This window comes from Sebastes fasciatus, chromosome 13 (assembly GCF_043250625.1).
Source record: "Sebastes fasciatus isolate fSebFas1 chromosome 13, fSebFas1.pri, whole genome shotgun sequence".
Lineage (NCBI taxonomy): Eukaryota > Metazoa > Chordata > Actinopteri > Perciformes > Sebastidae > Sebastes > Sebastes fasciatus.
Window position 1 is genome coordinate 5557523 of NC_133807.1, and position 20915 is coordinate 5578437.

Genomic DNA, 20915 nt, shown 5'->3' on the forward strand with positions numbered 1-20915 from the left:
ATAAATGCAAGTTACTATTAAAATTTAACAAATTAGCACATTTTCAGTTTGAGACTAAGACTCTCTCACTTCTTGGTTATTATTGCAAATTAAATGAATGCAAATTATTTTGTAAATTAAATTTAAATTCATTATTTAGAAATAATAGTATTTCAATAGCAACAAGAACTAACGACAAATGAGGTAGCATTACCCTAACAGGCTGACACTCACCAGTCTGCCAAGAGGGAGCGCGAAACTGAGAGAGGAGGGAGGAAGCAGAGGGTGGCGGCTGTGGACCCCGCGACTCCAGAGCTGAAATCAGATTCATGACCGAGGGGTCAGGACCTGAGGGGCCGCCATGGTGGAGGCCGGCGTCAAACAGTCCCGACAGGCCTGGTAACAAACCACAACACTGACTTACTTCATATTCACTATCATACCATATCATATGCATATCATAGATCATATCATCATCATATAAATGGTTTAATACAACTTATTTCATTCAATTTTTTATTTTTATTGATCTACTTGTATTACGGCACAACACAGTTGCAATTACCATGTAGAACACTGTGTTGCAAAATAAAATAAAAAATAATATTATTTTCCTATCAGAGAGCTGGTGTCTCTTCGCATTTGGTGAACCATTTTCATCATGCAAAACTGTGATTGGCACAGCTGTTTAAAAGATATAAGATAAGTAATCTTAGTGGTTGAGATATTGGTGATTAATCACCCTATACCCTTCATTTATATTCCACTGTGACCAACTGTTTGGCACATGCCACCACAGCACTTACTATATTATGCGCAAAAACATGAGGTGCACCTGTAAACACTCACACGCGATGTTAAACTGTGCCGTGGTTGGCCTTAACTCTCATTACCTATCAATTTAATTATTAAAAGCTTGCATATTGTTTAGCAATATTACTATACTGAGCATGTTTTTTTTGTTTTTGTTTTTTTGTTAAAGGAATATACATTCCTACATACACATACTTGTAAAAGGGACATACAGACAGCAACAACACCATATATAAAAGAAAAAAAAGAAAAAGAAAAAGCAAGGAAAGAAACCAGGTTAATCGAGTTATCGTATCAAGAATATTAATACATGAATATGTTATTAAAATATTGGAAACTAAAAAGCAAGTTGTGTAACACTGTTACAGTGTCAGATTTGATCATGTTTGTGTGGTAGAAAGAAATCTTTGAATATGAAGAAATGTATGAGTATGCATTGTCCTGGCTAAAGAACCTGAAGGGCCTCAGGGACCTTCACACTTGGCACACTTTGTGTGAGGAGACTCAGGCTGTCTGGTAGATAAGCTGGAGACCTTGGAGATGCTTCATCTTCATAATAAGCATGGATGAGAACTGGTCTTGGCCGTTAGTCACAAACAACGTGTCTACCCCTCTCTTATGGCATGATTTTTTCAAGGCTTAGGAATCATATAAAGTTGACACAAGTGTAAGAAGAATTTATGTTTTGGGGGGGAGACTGTACCCACGTGTGTGAAAGGCTTCAGATTTGTGTTGTTGAAATTAAAATATATTCCAGTAGGGACAAGCACGGTTGATTGAGTTTTTTTTTTATCACTCATCAAATTCATAATAAAAAAAAAAAAAGAGGTTTGTGTAAAAAATCCAGGTTTCGCATGCCTCTGCAGTGACATTGAGTGTAGAAACATGGCTCCAGGGATAATGTACAGCTAGCAGGTCGAGGCGACGAGAGACCCCTCCTCTTCGCGTCTGGGTGCAGCACAACGGGGATTCTTTCACAACAATGACTGGCTTGCTGTACATTATCCCTTACATATCAGTCATGAGTACATTAAGTATATTTTGCTGATAATACTTCTGTACCTGGATTTACTTACTTACTTCTACTTAGGACTTTTACATGTAATGGAGAATTTTTGCATTGTTGTATTGGTACTTGTACATAAGTAAAGGATCTGAGTATGAATAATGTAGCTTCACTCTTTAATCCCCCCTTTATTCTAATATTTGTACCCCTTTTCTTCAAGCTTTCTACCCAAAAACTGTAGCCAGCATTGGTGCGTCCTCCTGTAGGCATTTTGGGACCATTATATCCCCATAACCCATATATTTTATACATATATTCTTCAATAACCCCTTCATCTGAGTTTTGAGAGATCTTCCCAAAGGCCCTTTTCATTACCTTATCGTATCCCAACAGTTTGGGTAGCATATCGTAAAACTGTGAAATATGTTTTTACCATAATTCATTACAGGTTCCACAGAATATCAGTATTGTTAACACCATTGTTACCTTCACCTTTGTTTCCCAGTACTATACCCAGTAAGCAGTACTTACAGACATACTTAGAGAATAATTCATTTCTCCTTTCCTCTAGAAGTTTCTAGCTGATCGTATGTGGAAATAGTTCCATCCATCCATCCATTATACATATACACACTTATTCTTTTGAAGGGTCATAGTTGACTGACATTGGTCAAGAAGCAGGGTATTCCCTGGATAGGTCACCAGTTTAGGGCAGACACTTAAAGACAGGCAACCAGACACTCGCATCAAGACTCGCTAACAGTGCTGTGTGTTGAAAAAGTTAAAAATAGTAACTACAAATCTCCCACCCAGACTATGGATATATACACCATCTGACGCAAATGTAAATATCCTTGAATTAAAGCTGATACCGCTGCCCGAATACAGACTGCACTATACATAGAAAGAAATTGGTATTTCTACAGATTATACTATCCAGTGAATCCTCTTACCAAGCGTGCGTCCAGGAGCGCCCCAGGCCCCAGCCTGTCTGGAGCTTCCTGGGTGGTGATTGGTTGCATAGCCCTGGAGGGGGTGAGGGGTGCCATAGGTTTGCCGGTGGAGCAGCTCTGCGTCTGGGTGGGACGACCTGGCGCTCCCATACACAAGGCTGAGGAACACATGGCTGTTAGATTTGACTTTCATACGGGCACTTATTTACAACAAGTCTGCTGTCTTGTACTGTTGGGAAAACAGTTTAATAGTCCGTTTACCTGTTTAGAGCATCCACATTCCACAATGTCCAATACAAGTTTCTCGACTATATGAAGCATCTATTCCAGCGTTTGTATTTGTTCATTTTTCTGTAGCATGTTCCTGGGATGTTCTGTTTCTGTACTGGCTAGTAGAATTTGCACATTTTGTCATTACAATCAAAGCAAATCAAGCATACTCGTGATGAAGGAAAATCCTCATAGGGTACTAGCTGTGTCCACTGTCCACATCGTTCCCTGATAGGCCAGCAACACACAGAGCTCCTCCCCTACACACAGTTCAATGCAGCTCTGCCGCGCCACACACAAACAGGCCCTGTTCACACCTGGTATTAACGTGCGTCCTCAGTGATCGGATCACAAGTGGACAGCTCTATGTACAGGTGTGAACGCACTCAAGACGCATGGAGGACGCATTGAGATTGGAACTTTCAGACCACATTCAGAGGTGGTCTGGGCCACATTATGGCCACATTCTTTTACTCAACTGATGTCCTGCTGGGATCCGCGGGGTCTCACTGCGCTCCTCATGTGAATAGATAGGCAGATGCGAGTGCTTGTCGTCTGCCTCGCGGCATGGAAACGTCTTCTGTGCTCTACCGTATCCTGTCGGTACATCTGTAATTTATTCAAATATATCTTGTTTATAGGCTACATATCTAGATAGACTATCAGTCTAGGCAAGGGAAATGCATTATTATCATACTGTCGGAGATCGTGTCGTGTTTTTGCTCCAGTGCTCTGCACAGCGCTGACACACGCCCGCCTGCTCTCTCTCATCCCCGGCTCTCTGAAGCTCTGGACCCCGATGTTGCCTGGAAAAGGTGCCGGTGTCTGCGGACCGCCGGTACAATAACATTATATTTTGATGTTGATAAAATCTGTAATATGTAGGATATTACTACCGATATTCCTGTAATATTACGTCACAACGTCTTGCTGTATTAGCCATGTGTTTACTGCGTGTTTATTTGCATAAAGAGCGTTGAAGTGAGATCAGATCACAAGTGGCCACTCAAGACGTATATGGAGACGCATGTTAATGCCAGGTCTGAACAGGGACCAGACACAATTTCGCCATCGTCACTGACAGACACTCCGTCCGCAGAAATTAATAGCTCACAACTCTCACTGCTTCTACACCAGTTAGTTCTGTTACTCTTACTAAATTCTGAGTCTGTTCTGTAAATAGTTTTTCTAATAAATAATAAATGATAAACTGGGCAATTTCTGCTCAACCCATAGCAATGTCAGGCTTCAAATAACAAGTTGTTATAGTCCAACCGACTTCCCGTCTTTGTGTTAATTTTTTTTTTTGTAGGATCACCCCTACAGAGTTTCTTCATCAATGTAAGTCTATGGGGAAAAAGTCTTTTGGGGCTTATGAAAATTCTTCAAAACCCAGCGCTCTTCATGGGGGCTTGGGTTGAACAGATACAGATACAGATAATGGTTTACTCACTCATCCCTAATGTTATATTCCCAAAAACACACTTGTGGTAATTTAATACCCTATCAAACAATTATTTTCATGGCTTGTTGGCTGAGGCGAACAATTCAAAATTTGCAAGGAAAAACTTGTCTCCTCTGGATAATCAAAATAAATGATGTCTGTCTGTCAACATGATTATCGCAGGGACTTCTCAGTTTATATTATTATTTTATTGACAGAAGAGCTCGGCGCATGTGTGTGTGTGGATGAAGCAGTTGTTAAATTGTACTCATTTAGCAGTTGTTGCCTACTGAAGCTTTAACTTATTTGAGAAGGTTTTTTTTGACAGTGTAGATATAAGATTTCTCTACAGTTCTTGCACTTTTATTTCAAACATTCACTTTGAAAAACCATATGAAGGAGTTGTCAACGCACAACCTTAGTATGTTGCAGTCATTATTTTTGTGTATAGTGTATTCCAAAATACACAATATGAAAAATATGTCTGCCTCTGGTAGCTAAAATTGTAATCAGCTGTGTTTTTTTTACAGTAGTTTACAGTCTTGTTTGGAATTTAACTTAATTTGGAAAGTTTTTTATAATACGGTATAGTATGTACAGAAACTGTGCAAAATTGCTGCTAGTTCATTCATGAATTTTGTAAAATGTGGTCACTGAATCCATTTTGTGTCAAAGCAATCAAAGGTTATCCGCGGTTTAGTCCCAATAGACTGATGCTGCTGTACTGACTGTGTGAACTTATTAAAAAAAAGTGAACTCAGAGAAATTAAGCTTAGCAGAAGTTCAGTCAGGGAGACTCTCTCTCTCTCTTTACGCTCTCATTCATTCACAAATCTCTCTCTCTCTCTCTCTCTCTCTCTCTCCGGCTTCTACTCCATCAGCTGACTACGGGCGTTCACTCTAAGTTAAACCAACCAGATGTTGCCATGATCTCCCAAAGACAATCATATCGTTGGCATCACACTTTAAATAAGAGGATGTTGTCCTCTCTGCTGTCAGTTTTCATTTTAGTACGAACCACCCCATTCACATCCAGTCTTCATCACATCAGCGCCCAAGGTACTTCTCAGTAAAGTACCGAGCTCATCAGAAGTCCCGCTCCACATCCCATAATCCAGATCTTCAGCCAACTCTCCACAAATTCTAGCTTTACACTGTATTTGTTCACTCTAAATTAAGTATCTCCTTAAGTACCTCCATTCAGCTTCCTCTTGCCTTTCCCTTGCAGATGTCCTTCAAACCCTCACAGCAACGTCGCCAGAGCATTTCCAACATCTCTCCTTTTCTCCGAGCAAGCGGCAGTAATTCTAAGCAAGAATCTATATTCCATGACTATTGTAAGATAAAAGCAAGATCAAAGGTTACCTTCTATTATCTCTTACAAATTCATGCTATAATTCTAACATTTAGACACAAATGGATGCATGAATGAAACTTACTTAAAAGCCCGACTCTTTACTTTCCTGCGCATCTTCATTCAGACATTTCTACTTAATATGCAGAGTGTTTGTATAACGTTTGCTCACTCTATTCGTATTCCTGTTATTTGCTGCAGCAATGACCCAATTTATACAATACAAATTTGATCTCATTTCTGCTCTCGTTTTCATCCCTCAGAGTACAGTACTTTTTCTGTCTGTTATTATGGCGAGCCATTTTAACATTTAACAGCTAAGCTTGACTATCCGGAATTAACATTAGAGATATCTACAATTACATTGTGACTAGTCAAAACGACAGTTAGAGATATCTGTAATCAAGTTCTGACTATCCTAAATAACAGTTACAGATATCTCAAACCTCATAATGACTAGGCAGAACTGTTGTCATGACGTTGCTCATCAAGGCTTCCCATTGGATATATGCCCAACAAAGCATCTGAACAGTATCAGCAGAAGCTTTTGCTGACTCGGATAGTTCGGTAAAGTTGGAAAGATATTCACAGATTCAAACTTCTCGGATCAATAACTCATAAGAGAAACATAGTTTAAACACCAACAAGCTGCAACCTCATTTTAATCACAACGAGCCTTTAGTCCTCAGAGGTGGACAAATAACATCGGTCTCTATGTGCGGCCGGCTGTGAGATGAGCGGTCAGGGACCGCTGTGGATCAGATAGTTAAACAATGACATGAAAGAGAAAGAGCTCATCGTCAAGGAATCTGTGGCCAACGAGAGCTTGGTTCACTAGAGAGTTGTGGCAGACATTTACAGCGTATTGTAGATTTATTGTCTCCAGACACACTTTATAAACCCATACGGCTGCAGTGCAGCAGCCATAGTATGTTTGAATAGTCAAAATGTAATCACGGATATCTAAAATTAGAATTTTGACTAGTTGAATGTCTCTAATGAATATCCTGTCTAGCTATCAAATGTTAAAACGGCTTGCCATATGTTATACTTACAGTAAAGGTGTCCCACTGTTAAGGCTTTTCTTATTCACTCAGTCACTAAATCATTTTGTTGGCTCGAGACTCCTCTGTTCACGCCTTCTCAGTTAAAGGTTTTTCCTCAGCAGCCTCTCAATCTGTTTCCATAATCAACAATTCTTCTTTCTTTTTTTACTGTTATGAATTTACTGCCTGCTTCATAAATTCAATTCCTACTAGAGGCTATGTATGTCATCTCCTTTACCTCAACGGTTCTATTTTCTTTCTTTCTTTCTAACAGGGAATGGTTCACACTACAACCATTCTTGAAACTTAAAGTGGGGGTATAAGCAGTATATTTTTGGCATCATTGGGCAAAAATTCCATATAAACCTTTCAGCATATTGTAATTCAAGTGTTCTGAGAGATAACTAGACTTCTGCACCTCCTCATGGCTCTGTTTTCAGGCTTTAGAAAATCTAGCCAGTGACGGGAGACTTTGGCCAATCTCAGGTCATTTCAGAGAGAGAGAGAGCGTTCCTATTGGCTGTGCTCCGTCTGGTGGGCGGTGCTTGGTATTTCCTCAACTTGATCTCAACATGGCTGCCGGGTCACAAACTTTCTCATTTTACAGCTAAACAGTACACTACAAGATGTTTCTGAGAACATTTGAGGAGAGAAATAGGCATTACAGTAACAGAATATTGATTCATATTTGATCAGCGCTGTCTAGTGACCGATTGATCGGAGTTTGCGAGTGATTGAAAGCCGGCTCTCATAGACGGCAGCTGGACAGCAGACTCCAGCTTGGCTCTGATTGGTTGTTTTCCTCCGGTCTGTGAAATCTTGCAGATGTCAGTAGGAGCACCGGAGGACGCCAGAGGAGACCGGAGGACAGAGGCACATGTTTTTGTTTTTTTTCAGATTACCTGTCTCATGCATTACTGTCGGGATAAAGTGACCATTTTATAATCTTTTTTATCATATTTGCTCCAATTCTACCCACTGCAGCTTTAACTTGCATGAATGGCCTTACTTTAGATGCAGATGAGGGCTGACGAACACATTAACTCCTGTTTAAAAAAAAAAAAAAAACGACTACTGTAAAAATAAAATATCCCCTAAAGCTGAACATGTGTATTGTATGTATGTAAGTTTTGTAAATTAATTAATACAACAATTGATTATTTGATAATAATTTTAAAAAAAGGTGTTGCAGTGGATTGGCTAAGGGTGGCAGACATACTTTACTGCAACCTGGGCTGGGTGAGGCAACAATGTTGACTGCTACTGAAAGCAAGACTATGAACATTTTGAGGATACATTCTTTTTTATTTTCATTTTTTTACTCTATTCTATTTGAATTTTACATTTTTTTTTATGAATGCAATGAACTGGCAGCATCCCTCACAGAGCAGCAGGCCTACACTGAGCTTCCAGGGAGGATGGAACCCTTTGGAGTCTGACGGAAGACTGATGTGGTTGTCATGGCGACCGCTAACGTGGAGCTAAAAGCTAAGAGTAGCTTTAGCTAACTTTAGCATCATGGCTCGATGCCGCACTTCATTCCAACACACGACACCGACCTGTCAGGAAAGCCCACTTCACGTGTCACTTATTATTAACATCTTAAATACACCATACGGCTGGAATAGTGACGTCTGCTAGCATTTAAGACAACGTTATAGCTGCCTTTGAGGAGAGACAGCCTGTTTGCTAACACCAGCTCTGATGGACTACATCTGCACCGGAGCTTTCACCGTCTCCTACCGGATAACGTGAGAGGAAGGTAACTGAACATGTAGCTGACTGACTGACAGACAGACAGACAGACGGGGCTGGGAGCTAATAACATTACCCAGTGTTAGTAGAAAACATGGTAATGGCTTTAATGTTAACGCCTTACAAACCTTTAATTAACGTCAAGTCGCTGACAGCCAGGGCACGTTTATCAGTCACGTGACGTTTATTGTAGAGTGGTGTTTACTAATAATAATAATAAAGTGGTGTTTACTAATAATAATAATAATAAAGTGGTGTTTACTAATAATAATAAAGTGGTGTTTATTAATAATAATAATAATAAAGTGGTGTTTATTAATAATAATAATAATAATAAAGTGGTGTTTACTAATAATAATAATAAAGTGGTGTGTATTAATAATAATAATAAAGTGGTGTTTACTAATAATAATAAAGTGGTGTTTATTATTAATAATAATAATAATAATAATAAAGTGGTGTTTATTATTATTAATAATAATAATAATAATAATAAAGTGGTGTTTACTAATAATAATAAAGTGGTGTTTATTAATAATAATAATAATAATAATAATAAAGTGGTGTTTAATAATAATATAAAGTGGTGTTTACTAATAATAATAAAGTGGTGTTTATTATTATTAATAATAATAATAATAATAATAATAATAAAGTGGTGTTTACTAATAATAATAACTAATAATAAGCATGTTAGAAACCAACAAGTTCACTCCTCCTAGCTTCAGCTATCTTTGACACATTACAGTATAAATACATGCAGCTGCTGTTCCCACAACCAGTAATAGTTTTGTTTTAGTTTGACCATTTTTACATAATTTTTTTTTTTATATAAAATCAAATCTGTATTTGTCACATTATTTCATTCGCACACTTTTTTTTTTTTTTTTTTTTATATTTCATGGAATGCTATAGGATTGTTTCCCTTTGCTATATAGCAGGGCAGGCAGCTTTGATTAGTAGCCAATTAGTAGCCACTGTGTGCTACCAATCAACCTGCGGAGTGTCTCTGTCATGCGAGTCAAAAAGCAAAGACACAAAGCTGCAGCGGAGACAATGCAGAGCTGGGAACCTGGATGCGATATCTTCATCATGTTTTTATAAATAACAGAGCCGATCAACCCATCCCCCGCCTCCTCCGTGTCTCCCCTCTCCTCCTCCGTCCGTCTCCGGATCACTATTAACCTTCCATCGCATACCATGCATTTAGGAGACAGCCCCTCATAACCCTCCTCCTCCTCTAATGACAATACGGCTGGCTGCTGTACCTGAGACTGCTGGTGGTGCTGGTGGCCATGGAGCAGCAGCACCACCACGCAGCCCGGCTGAATGCAGCTAGAGACGCAGGCAGTGCTATATATGTGCCCATGGCATTGTTAGAAACCCACACTGCTGCACCCATGGGTGCCCCCTACACACACATGCTTGTTACCTTGCTTTGCCCGATCTGTCGTAACTCCATCCTGCTCCTGCCCCGAGATCTCCGAAGCCTGCAGCGGAATAATTCCTCTCCATGAAAGAGAGAAAGGACTGCTGGATGAAGATGGACAGATAGTGTGTAGTGTGAGAGAGGGGGGAGGGGAGAGGGAGAGAGGAATGTCTTCTCTTCTTCTTCTTCTTCTTCTTCTTCTTCTGTGTGCTCGCTTCTGTTTATTTCTCCCTGCTTGACGAGCCTGTAGACTGGGGAGGAATGGAGGGAGGAGGAGGGAGGAGAAGGAGGGAGAGAGAGAGAGAGAGGGGATGGGGGGGGCGGGGGGGGCACAGCAGCCAGGAGCACCTCCTCCTCCTCCTCCTCCCTCCTCTCCTTTCCTCCTCTCCTCCTCTCCCCATTATATCTCACTGTCTATTGTCTCCCGTGTTAAGCTGATGCTGGGCCGTAGAGAGCAGATGCTCCTCCACGTTGCTTTAGCAGCTTTAATAAGCGGTGGTGCGTTCACGGGCAGATCCAGCTGCTCTGCTGCTGCTCTCTCTCACACAGTGGAGCTACTTTCGCTCATTTTGTTCACAAGACGCCATTTTTAAGAGGAATGACTGGGCTGGCGTTCATCCTCTCCTTCCCTCCCTCTCTCACTCTCACACACACACACATACACACACAATTTGTCATGCACAGCAGCGCAGTGCTGTATAGCATTGTGGAAGACAGTTAAAACATGGTGAAAGAGCTCAGCTGTATTTCTATAATAAACTGCTGTGATAAACAACAAGTTGCAACATGTAAAAGGATGATGATGCTGACATCCTTCTTCTGACTTCAGGTGTATATACTTGTCTCTACTGGCTTATAATAAGTTCCAACAGATGTATAAAAAAAAATACTAGAGGTATTTGTTATGTAATTTATTATATAAAACATGTTGTTGAAGATTCTCTATGAATTGTTGCTCTGCTCAAAAGTACCTTACTTACAAACACAACACAGTTTGGTGTACAGTACACAACCACAAAAATGAACCACACCCTCAGCTGTACCCACTTTAAAGCATCACACATGTGTAGTGAGTGGACAGACTACTGGCCAGCCAATATGCAGATCATACCAGTCAGTATAGTGTCCATTCTAGGATTGTGTCGTTCTTCACTTATAAATACAGTATATCAACAAAAACAAACGTGCAATATTCAAAAGTTCACTCAAACCACCATCAACCATAAGGAAGAGGCTCTGCCAGAGCCTCTCATTCGTTGTCTTCGGGAGCAGCGGGCTCCGATGGCGCACCCCTGTGGTCAGAGAGAGGAGATATCTTAGTGAGCATTCTCATACACACAACAACAGCAGCAGCATGGTCCATGGGAAGAGGGTTCAAAAAGCAGCATACTGGGAACAAATTTGAGCTCAAACATCAAAATAGGAGTGTAATCCTAGACAGTAACAATAACAGAGCATGCATCTCGAGATCCACACAAAACAACACCTGAACATAGAAATTACTGGATGGGAAATGCAAAATAAGTACAGAAAAGTTCTCTGATTATGATTTATATATATATATATATATATATATATATATATATATAATTGCCCATTACTTAATTTTTGTAATATTTCATCTAATTATTTTTGGTCTTACCTATAGGCCCCACCCTTGCCATGTGGTTTAATGGCTTTGCTATTCATAAGTTGAGAAGGAACCAACCTCTCACGTTTACTTCGACTATGCAACATACTGAAGGGCTGTTCAACCGCTTCCATATAACATCTTGTTATGTTGCTCCTAACGGCATCTGCAAGATTTCACAGACCGGAAGGAAAACAAGCAGTCAGAGCTGACCTGAGGTCTGCCGTCCAGCTGCCGTCTATGAGAGCCACGAGTCAATCACTCGCGAACTCCGATCAAACTAGGCAGCGCTGATCAAATATGAATCAATATTCTGTTACTGTAATGCCTATTTCTCAAATGTTCTCAGAAACTTCTTGTAGCTGTAAAATGAGAACATTTGTGACCCGGCAGCCACGTTATGAGCAAGTTGAGGAAATACCAAGCACCGCCCAACAGCCGGAGCACAGCCAATAGGAACGCTCTCTCTCTCTCTCTCTCTGAAATGATTGTGATTGGTTTTCACTTAGCTGGCATTAGTCGTAATACTAAATGTTTATGTTGATATATAAGTTGTTTTACGTTTTTAATGCTTATTTTTATGTATGATGATGTAGTGTAGATGATGATTGAGGAATGGAGTGGTAAGCTGGAGCCGATCCCAGCTGACATTGGGCGAAGGCGGGGTACACCCTGGACAGGTCTCCAGACTATCACAGGACTGACACATAGAGACAGACAACCATTCACTCTCACATTCATACCTACGGGGCAATTTAGTCAACAATGAACCTAGCCTCCATGTCTTTGGACTGTGGGAGGAAACCTGAGACCCCGGAGAAAACCCGCGCCAAGACGGGGAGAACATGCAAACTCCACACAGAAGGGCCCCAAGCCGGGTTTGAACCTGCAACCCTCTTGCTGTTAGAAGACAGTGCTAACCACTGCACCAACATGCAGCCCCATTTTAACATACAGTACTTTTTGTAAATAATGTACATTTGTCATCTGCGATTTTCATTGTGGAGGTGTTGGGCTGGATCTTGGGTCACCATAGACACCGGCCTGGATGCATGTAAAGTGCACTTGCATACCGGAGCATCCACTTACCCTGAATAAGGTGGTGGTGGGGCATCGTGTTGACCACTGTGGTTCAGAGCGTCATTGTAGCTGGGCAGACCTGGGGCAATGATCCCAGACAGAGGCACCATCTCTTGGGCTGGACGCCCATCTACCATCCTCACCGGAGCTCTGGACCAGAAAAACTACACTCAGTAGAATTCAACAAACCAGTGAAGTTCCTGCACATATGAATGTGCTCAGTAAATTTGATTGTGTTACGTGGAAATGTTCACCAGATGGTGCCAGAGGAAAGGTTGAGGTCAGAATGAATGAAAACAGAATAATGAATAGGTTGCATAGATGATTACATTATAGTACAATACAATACAATATAACACAATAGAAGAAAAACTGTCTCAAGATGTAAGACATGTGACACGTTGTCGCAGTCCCTTGTCTACAATGAAGACTAAGACCGTAGGGACTATAAATTTGTCCAGCAAATTTCCTGTAGATCTGTAAAGCGATTCCTTTTTACAAAAGACCTTCTCACAGGGAAGTTTTGTCTCGGTATACCGGTATTGATGACTGACTGCTTCCTTTTTTGAGTGTAATTCACTTGTCCAAAAAAAGTACACAAAACGCACAATAAACAAAGTTAAAGATGAATCTGACTGATAGCATTATTTATTTTAAAGGTCCCATATTATAAAAAAGTGAGATTTTCATGTTTTTTTTTATTCTAAAGCAGGCTTAAGTCCTATATAAATACTGTGAAAGTATCGAAACACTCAATCCACAGGGAAATACACACAGCCCGTATTCAGAAACTCTGCATTTGAAACAAGCCGTCAGGATTTCTGCTCATTCGTGATGTCACGAATATACAATATTTAGACCCTTTACACAATTTTAAACGTAAACATTCTAAATGTGTCCCAGTTTATTCCTGGTTGCAGTGTATGTGAATGTCATCAGCTGACAGGAAGTACACATGGACCCAAGTTGTTGTCTAGCAACGCAATTCTGTTGCAATTCCGTCAAAATGCGCTAAAAGGGAGCGTTTCAGACAGAGGGTAAATACAGGCATATTCAGGCTGACAGTGTGAGGAAAATAAAGTTTTTTTTTAACATAACGGCATGTAAACATGTTGTAGTAGAAACACAAAATACAAGTATGGACCTGAAAATGAGCATAATATGGGACCTTTAATACTTCGGAGTCTACATTTCGGCTGACCTCACCTGGTCCAGAAACATCTCCCATCAGGTGGGGAAGGCCCAGCAGAGACTCTACTTCCTCAAGAAGCTGAAGCAGGCTCACCTTCCTTAACACCTGCTGATTATGACTTAGGACACTAGCTGCTGAACCATAATCATAGCACCTGCACTTTATGATCCATTTATTTGTCTATATTTTGATTTGAATGTTTTTATGTTTGCTTTTACTGCCAAGAGCTGCTAAACAGTTTTTCGTTTTTTTCCCATGACAATGACAATAAAGTCTCTATTCTATTCTATATTCAAAATTTGTTTTCAAATCTTCTATAGATATTTATTCAACACAATAATTGTGTGGATTGTAAGTGCGGGATGGAAGGTCTGACGGACCAAAGTTTCCATTTTATTCCACATCCCTAGTTAGCTGGGCAAAAAAAACCAACGTTTCTCTGTAAATGTTCACATCAGAGTCAACGTACTGGACTGACCTCTGTCCACCTTTGTTCTTGGCTTTGTAGCAGTAGATTCCCAGCACGGTGGCAATGACAGCGGTCACTAGGAGAGCCACGAGGCCTGCCACCAGCCCTGACACATCCACTCTGTTTGCTTAGAAAGACGAGCATCATTAACATCAAACCATTGCTTCTTATAGAGTTCTCATAGCAGTCAGTCACTAATCACTACAGCAGTGACTTCAGTCGTGACTGTCTTCTGTTGGTTGGCGTCTGTCATCAGTGAAACCTACAGTAAAAATGTGTAACTGCAACAAATTCCTCCTTTTTGATGCTCCATGCAGTGCTGAATATGCATGTGAATGCTCTACTGTTGGTGCAGTTTTATAAACTAAAGTTTGCAGCATAAGTATAAGCATGCACACATTACAGGTGTATTTTGACTACACCTTCTGAGAGCATTTGATTATAAAGTACAACCTATTTTAAAAGGACTTGAGATATTGAGACTGTGTTGTAGGATTCAATAGCACCCCCACCAAAATGTCCTGTGCTGACATTCAGGAGGGCATTATAATAAATGCAATATTAGCAATACAGAAATTACAATAATTATAATGTTAATCATAATCATTCTGCCGAATAAGCCCAATGCCAAGGCCCATGGACTACAATAATGGGATCACATTCATCTTTAAAGCATTACCTTGACTGTTATTGATATATTCGGTCCAAAATGCATTCTAAAGGTGGAAGCAAAAGAAGAATTAATGAAGTAGCTTCAATAAATTAGAAGAAAATAAACATCAACACACTTTACACAGGACACTTCATTCAATGTGAACATGCCTTAAGAATCCTTGTTTCAAATGCAAAGCAAAAACAAATTCTATATGTAGGTACAAATTCTGTGAGTTGCAATTAAATGGATACTGCAGGTTTTCTCCACTTTAAAACTGCAAATGTAACAATGCAGTGATAAGAACTAAAGGCAACCCTCACCAAAAAGAAGCTTATTCAAGTGTACTATTAGTATACTTCTTTATAACTTAAAATAACAGAGTATACTTTCAGTTTACTTTTTATATACTTAACAAAAGTATACTTGGCTCATACTGACAAGTATTCAGAAAAGTCTAGGTATACTTGGCTTTGGATCAAGATATACTTTTTAAATGATAAGTTAGTATACTAGTAGTACAAAAACTATTTCACTAGTAGTTTACTGAATATACTTTAAAGTGCATTTTCATAAACTATAAAGTGTGCTACAAGTATATGCAAGTATACTTGCAGTATAAAAAATAGTAATTTACTGAGCGTATACTTTAAAGTGCACTTTCATAAACTAAACTAAACTTCATATAAAACTAGTACACTATCAGTACAATACTTACACTTAAAGTATGCTTTTATAAACTAAAAAGTGGGCCTATTTAGTCTAAAGAAGTATTGAAGTAGTACACTTACAAGTTTAAAACTAGTACACTATCTGTAGACTGATAGTATAGTTGCAGTACAAAATAAGACTTAAATGTAAACTAGTTGTGTACTCAAAAGTCTACTACTCTTACACTTAAAGTATACTTTTATGAACTAAACTGTGAGCCAATTAAAAAAGTATTAAAGCAGTACGCTTATTAGTATACTACTAATACATTGATATTAGTATACTTACTACATAAAGTATACTTGGGAAATATATAATTGAACATTACTTAAGTATACTTCATAAAATAAACCAGAAGTAAGGGACGCTATGAACTCTTAGTTCCTTTCTCACAGCTGTCACACAAAACTGAACTACAAATGATCAAAGGTGATGTCAACATCCCCAACCTCAGCACCAAAGTCACGGTTCTCCCTCTCTGCTTAGGGGTACATTGAAAAAGGCTGTAGGATTCTACATCCGTATGAGTGTACGGTGGAGACGTGCATTACCGTCTGGGCCTCGTCCTCGAACACCTCCCTGACCTCCTCACGGCTGCACAACTCCTCCCTGCACTCCCTCTCAATATTGCCTTGCACCACAATCTCAAAGTCCCAGCTGTTAAAGAGCAGCGAGCGGGACAGGAAGGAGTTCGCTGACTGCTCGTCCACCAACACTGGATCTCCTGCAGGACACAGGCCATGTACACGCATAGAGTATATATACTGAGTGACAATAACAATACAATCCAATACAATTAAGAAATGCTCTTTGGGAACATTTATTTTCCACTGTTTTTCATTGTTCCAAATTTTAATTTTTGTTCAATATGCAAAAACAACCGTACCGTAATGTACTGTACTGAGACCATAAATGTCTTTTTGTGCCATTTTATTTCTGTGTTTCAGAAGTGACCTATTGAGTTCAGACTAAATGTGAAAACAGACAATTGTCCATCGCTGAGTATGTCAGCCACACAGAGAGGTTGTGTTGCATTATTATATCTCATGATCAGATCTCATAAATGTGAGGCACACCTGTGATACTACCTACCATCCATCCATCATCTGCAACCGCTTATCCCAATAGAGGTTGCGGAGGGGGGGGGGGGGGGGACAGGTCGCCAGACTATCACAGGGCTGACACATAGAGACAGACAACCACTCACGCTCACATTCCGACCTACGGGACATTCAGAGAACCTAACCTAACCTCTTTGGACTGTGGGAGGAAACCTGAGAACCCGGGGAAAACCCACGCTAACACGGGGAGAACATGCAAACACTACTCAGAAGGACCGAAAGCCGGATTTGAACCTCTTGCTGTGAGGCGACAGTGCTAACCACTGTACCACCATAGAGCCCCCCCTGTAATACTACCAAAAGTGTATTATTATCAGATACAAAATCACATAATGACAACTTTGTCTTTGGTGAGTGCGGTTTGCCTTTGTATGTATGGACTGACCAGCTGAGTGAGAAGAGGTGTGGTTTACCTGGAGCATGCCTGTAGATGACAGAGCAGTGGGCCAGCTGTAGCAGGAACAGCGCAGGAACCCACCCGACTGACAAGGCTGCCATCGGAGCAAAAACACTACACAGGAAAAATGACAAGGAAGAGCCTTGGTGGGAATGAATCACTCTGGCCAGAGGCCTGATGCAGAGGACGAGCACTCTTAACACTCACCTGTTCAACCCGGTTTCCTCGTTACTTGGCTGTCTGCCCCGTCCGTCAAAGCTTTCCGGGAGAAAAACGGAACTTGTTCTTTTAGAGTTTCAAAAACATGGAGGTCCAAATATCAGGCTACTTCCAAACTAAACTTCTTTATGCTGCGTTTTGTGTTGAAACGCTCAGGCTACAGAGGGGTGTGCTGTCTTCCCAGAGAAACACCACTTGTAAAAACCTGTTGGACAGCATACCAGCTGGAGGGAGGAACCAACCTCCACAAACCTGTCTTGTCTGTCTACTCACTACACACGGGCTTTGTTTACCTAGTTGTTTTGTAGACCTGAGGGCCTGTACTACCAAGCAGGATATGGGGTTAGTGAGGTAACTTCAGGGTTAACTCAGGGTTTTCAGTCCTACGATGGTGGATCACTTGTTACCGGGGTAGATCACCACGGTAAATTATGATGAACACCTAACTTGCTCCGGAGCAGGTTATGTTTGAGATAAGAGATACATTTGCATAAAAGCAACGCCTACTGACCAATCAGAGCTCAGATCGTATTACAATATTACACAAATATGAAGAAGTTGCAGTCATAATCCAGGCTAAAAATAACACAGTTCAAACTGACAAATGCAGATGCTGACAGCTGGCTGTATTCTGTGGGTGCTTACCACTTTGAATTATGTTTTTATATTTATTTTTTTTAGTCGCTCTCATGTCCATTTCACACCGCCGGAGACGAGGACGCAGCTGAAAGAAAGATGAAAAAGTCATACAATCATAGGAAAAAAATTCCATAATAACCTTTCAGCATATTGTAATTCAAGTGTTCTGAGAGAAAACTAGACTTCTGCTCCTCCTCATGGCTCTGTTCTCAGGCTTTAGGAAATCTAGCCAGTGACGGGAGACTTTGGCCAATCACAGGTCATTTCAGAGAGAGAGAGAGCGTTCCTATTGGCTGTGCTCCGGCTGGTGGGCGGTGCTTGGTATTTCTTCTGGTCTGTGAAATCTTGCAGATGTCATTAGGAGCACCGGAGGACACAGAGGAACATGATTTTTTTCAGATTACCTGTCTCATGCACTACTGTCAGGATATAGTGACCGTTTTACAAAAATAACTTTTATTAATCATATTTGCTCCATTTCTACCTACTGCTGCTTTAATAAATCTGTTAATTTTTTCTGCATTCACACATCGGCAGTTTTTAATTTTTTTCCAGCTGTCTTTCCTGCATTTGGCAGTTTCAACCGTGTTATTATTAATCTGGATTATGGGTTTGACTTCTTCGTATTTGTCTAATTTTATAGTGTAAAATGTGCCGCTCTGCTGTCAGCAGACTTGTCCATGTTTGTGATGGGTCACACGCTACAAACACGTCTGCAGGCGCAGAACGTACACGCTAACTGGCCGTCGACTGCAGTCTTTGCGGTGTATTAACAAAGGCGTCGTGAGGCGACACAAACAGTCGACCTTCATCACCGTTGGGTCTCTGATGACGGCTTCTGGTGTGTCTGGGCCTTAACTCGTGTTTGCCTGTCATGACCTCTGTATGCCATGTCCTTAATCTGTTTCATATCCTCCAGTCTAATACCGCCACCTAGTGATGCAAAGTGAAAAAGTGGTTTCCCTTCCCTAGAAAACATTTTAGGCAAGAATAAAAATGTAACTTTATACTTTGGTTCATCACAATGTACTCAGGCATAGTTACAGTCACAATGTTACTGACACTGGGGATGAATTCTCTGAGGTCTTACCTCTCCATAGAGACCAAGATCATGCATATAGACCTGAAAGTTGTGGAGCTATTCTTGATTTATTTTGGGTATGTCTGTCTAGGCGAACCTAGGGTTTAAGAGGTTAATCTCAGTGTCACACAAAGCAATTAATCTATGGAAAAAATTACTTTTTTTATGAAGACTTCTATTTTGAAATTGTCAGTAGTGTTCCACATTGACTGACATCTGTTGGCCCTACCATGTATAATGTCCTGTTAGTACAAAACAGTCCAGTGCTTTCATATCTTGTATGTCAACTTCTTAAATGGTGCATCGTCAACATACATACTCAACGCAGTAGGCTATATACATTAGTCACCACTACTGGGACACAGTGCTCATATGACTACACTAACACCTTCAGCTCCACTGCATTAGTGGACTGGATGTAAAACATGTAATCCTTACTCATGAACCAATATCTGACACAACAAAATCCAAATTAGGAGAATAACATCTCCCCCGAAGCCCTAAAAACGTTTCTCAAAACTGTCACAATTTGAAGCCACAGAGACGACACGACAGACAGAAAGGTTTCGGGTAAATGTTTTAATGATGTATAAAAGACATTTGACTTTTATTTTCAATATAAAACTGAATGCTGTGAATTGCAGCTTGTAAGGTAGATAATATACATATGAATTATTATTATTATTATTATTATTATTAAAAGGACAAAAAAGAAGTCAAAACCAAACTGCCCAAAGCTTTACAGATGACAGATATGAAAGTGTATATTTGGCTATACCGTGAGAGATTTAAAAAAAAAAAAAAAAAAATTATTTCATAAGGCATTTTGTTCTTGGTGTGCATAATTGTGAGTTGATCTTTTCTAGCAAATAAAAAGAAGTGAGGAAAGTCCTTGAAGATGTGAATTGGACTCGTGTTTGTGGGTTTTTTGATTGTCTCACTACCGATAAGAGAACACACATCACATCAGGACCCGGGGCGCTAAATTCTGGACCACCACAGGCCCTAGACTTCTGGCCTGAATGTGTGCTCCAAACAATAACAATTGGCCATGTGTGTGTGCGTGTGTGTGTGTGTGTGTGTGTGTGTGTGTGTGTGTGTGTGTGTGTGTGTGTGTGTGTGTGTGTGTGTGTGTGTGTGTGTGTGTGTGTGTGTGTGTGTGTGTGTGTGTGTGTGTGTGTGTGTGTGTGTGTTTCTAGGAAGCTGGGGAGGACTGCTGGCTGCTCGTCTCTGTTGATGCAGTACTGACCTCTACTGGTGGGTCGGCGCTACTGCACAGTTGGGGGTGGGGCACATGAGAGTCCAGAGTCAAAATAGAGGGGGGAATAAACCCGACAGAAGAAACAAATCACCGGCACTCACAGATAAAGAGACAGTACATATTTTTCTACTATATCTTTGTATATTTTTCCATATCTCAGGATATTGATGATATTTTTCTATAGTATATTTCTTGTTGACATTTTTCTATGATATCTTAGCATATATTTTTCTACATATCTTTCTTGATATTTTAACACATTTTTGTACTATATTTCCTATGATATCTTTATACATTTTTCTATGATTTTCGAAAATAGATAGATAGAAAATGTATATTTATTATGTGTTATTGATGATTATGATGTTATTGATGTTATTGATTGAGTGTGTCACTATTGTATTTTTATGGAAT

At 40.1% G+C, this 20915-nt stretch overlaps 2 protein-coding genes and 1 long non-coding RNA gene across 6 annotated transcripts in view; 1 reads left to right on the plus strand and 2 right to left on the minus strand.

The window, feature by feature from the left end:
- The window catches only part of prr12b (proline rich 12b), a 36658-nt gene extending 26028 nt beyond the window's left edge, over window positions 1-10630 (minus strand). Inside the window, exons 1-3 of one of the 2 annotated variants that reach the window (XM_074655082.1) lie at window positions 10053-10630; window positions 2752-2909; window positions 214-375 (exon numbers count right to left, since the gene is read on the minus strand). In XM_074655082.1, the coding sequence (XP_074511183.1) occupies window positions 214-375; window positions 2752-2909; window positions 10053-10135 (403 nt within the window). In that variant the 5' untranslated portion in view covers window positions 10136-10630. Of the gene's footprint in view, window positions 1-213; window positions 376-2751; window positions 2925-10052 lie in introns of both variants that reach the window. The other variant, XM_074655081.1, reaches the window with a different exon arrangement.
- Window positions 10631-10935: 305 nt separating this feature from the next.
- Window positions 10936-17793, minus strand: prrg2 (proline rich Gla (G-carboxyglutamic acid) 2). Of its 2 annotated transcripts, none has more exons than XM_074657449.1 (7): window positions 17509-17793; window positions 17318-17443; window positions 16335-16507; window positions 15100-15136; window positions 14430-14547; window positions 12769-12909; window positions 10936-11341 (listed from the first exon to the last, which is right to left on the minus strand). In XM_074657449.1, exons 2-7 carry the CDS (start codon window positions 17400-17402, stop codon window positions 11299-11301), a joined length of 597 nt encoding a protein of 198 aa, XP_074513550.1. In that variant the 5' UTR covers window positions 17403-17443; window positions 17509-17793; the 3' UTR covers window positions 10936-11298. The 2 variants fall into 2 exon arrangements, with proteins under 2 accessions (XP_074513550.1, XP_074513549.1); XM_074657448.1 differs by having other exon boundaries at window positions 10937-11341; window positions 17318-17415; window positions 17509-17791.
- A 2026-nt stretch (window positions 17794-19819) lies between these two features.
- On the plus strand, window positions 19820-20563 carry LOC141780030 (uncharacterized). Of its 2 annotated transcripts, none has more exons than XR_012596517.1 (2): window positions 19820-20343; window positions 20440-20563. It is a non-coding gene; the product is annotated as an uncharacterized LOC141780030 (long non-coding RNA). The 2 variants fall into 2 exon arrangements; XR_012596518.1 differs by having other exon boundaries at window positions 19820-20339.
- Window positions 20564-20915: the final 352 nt, after the last annotated feature.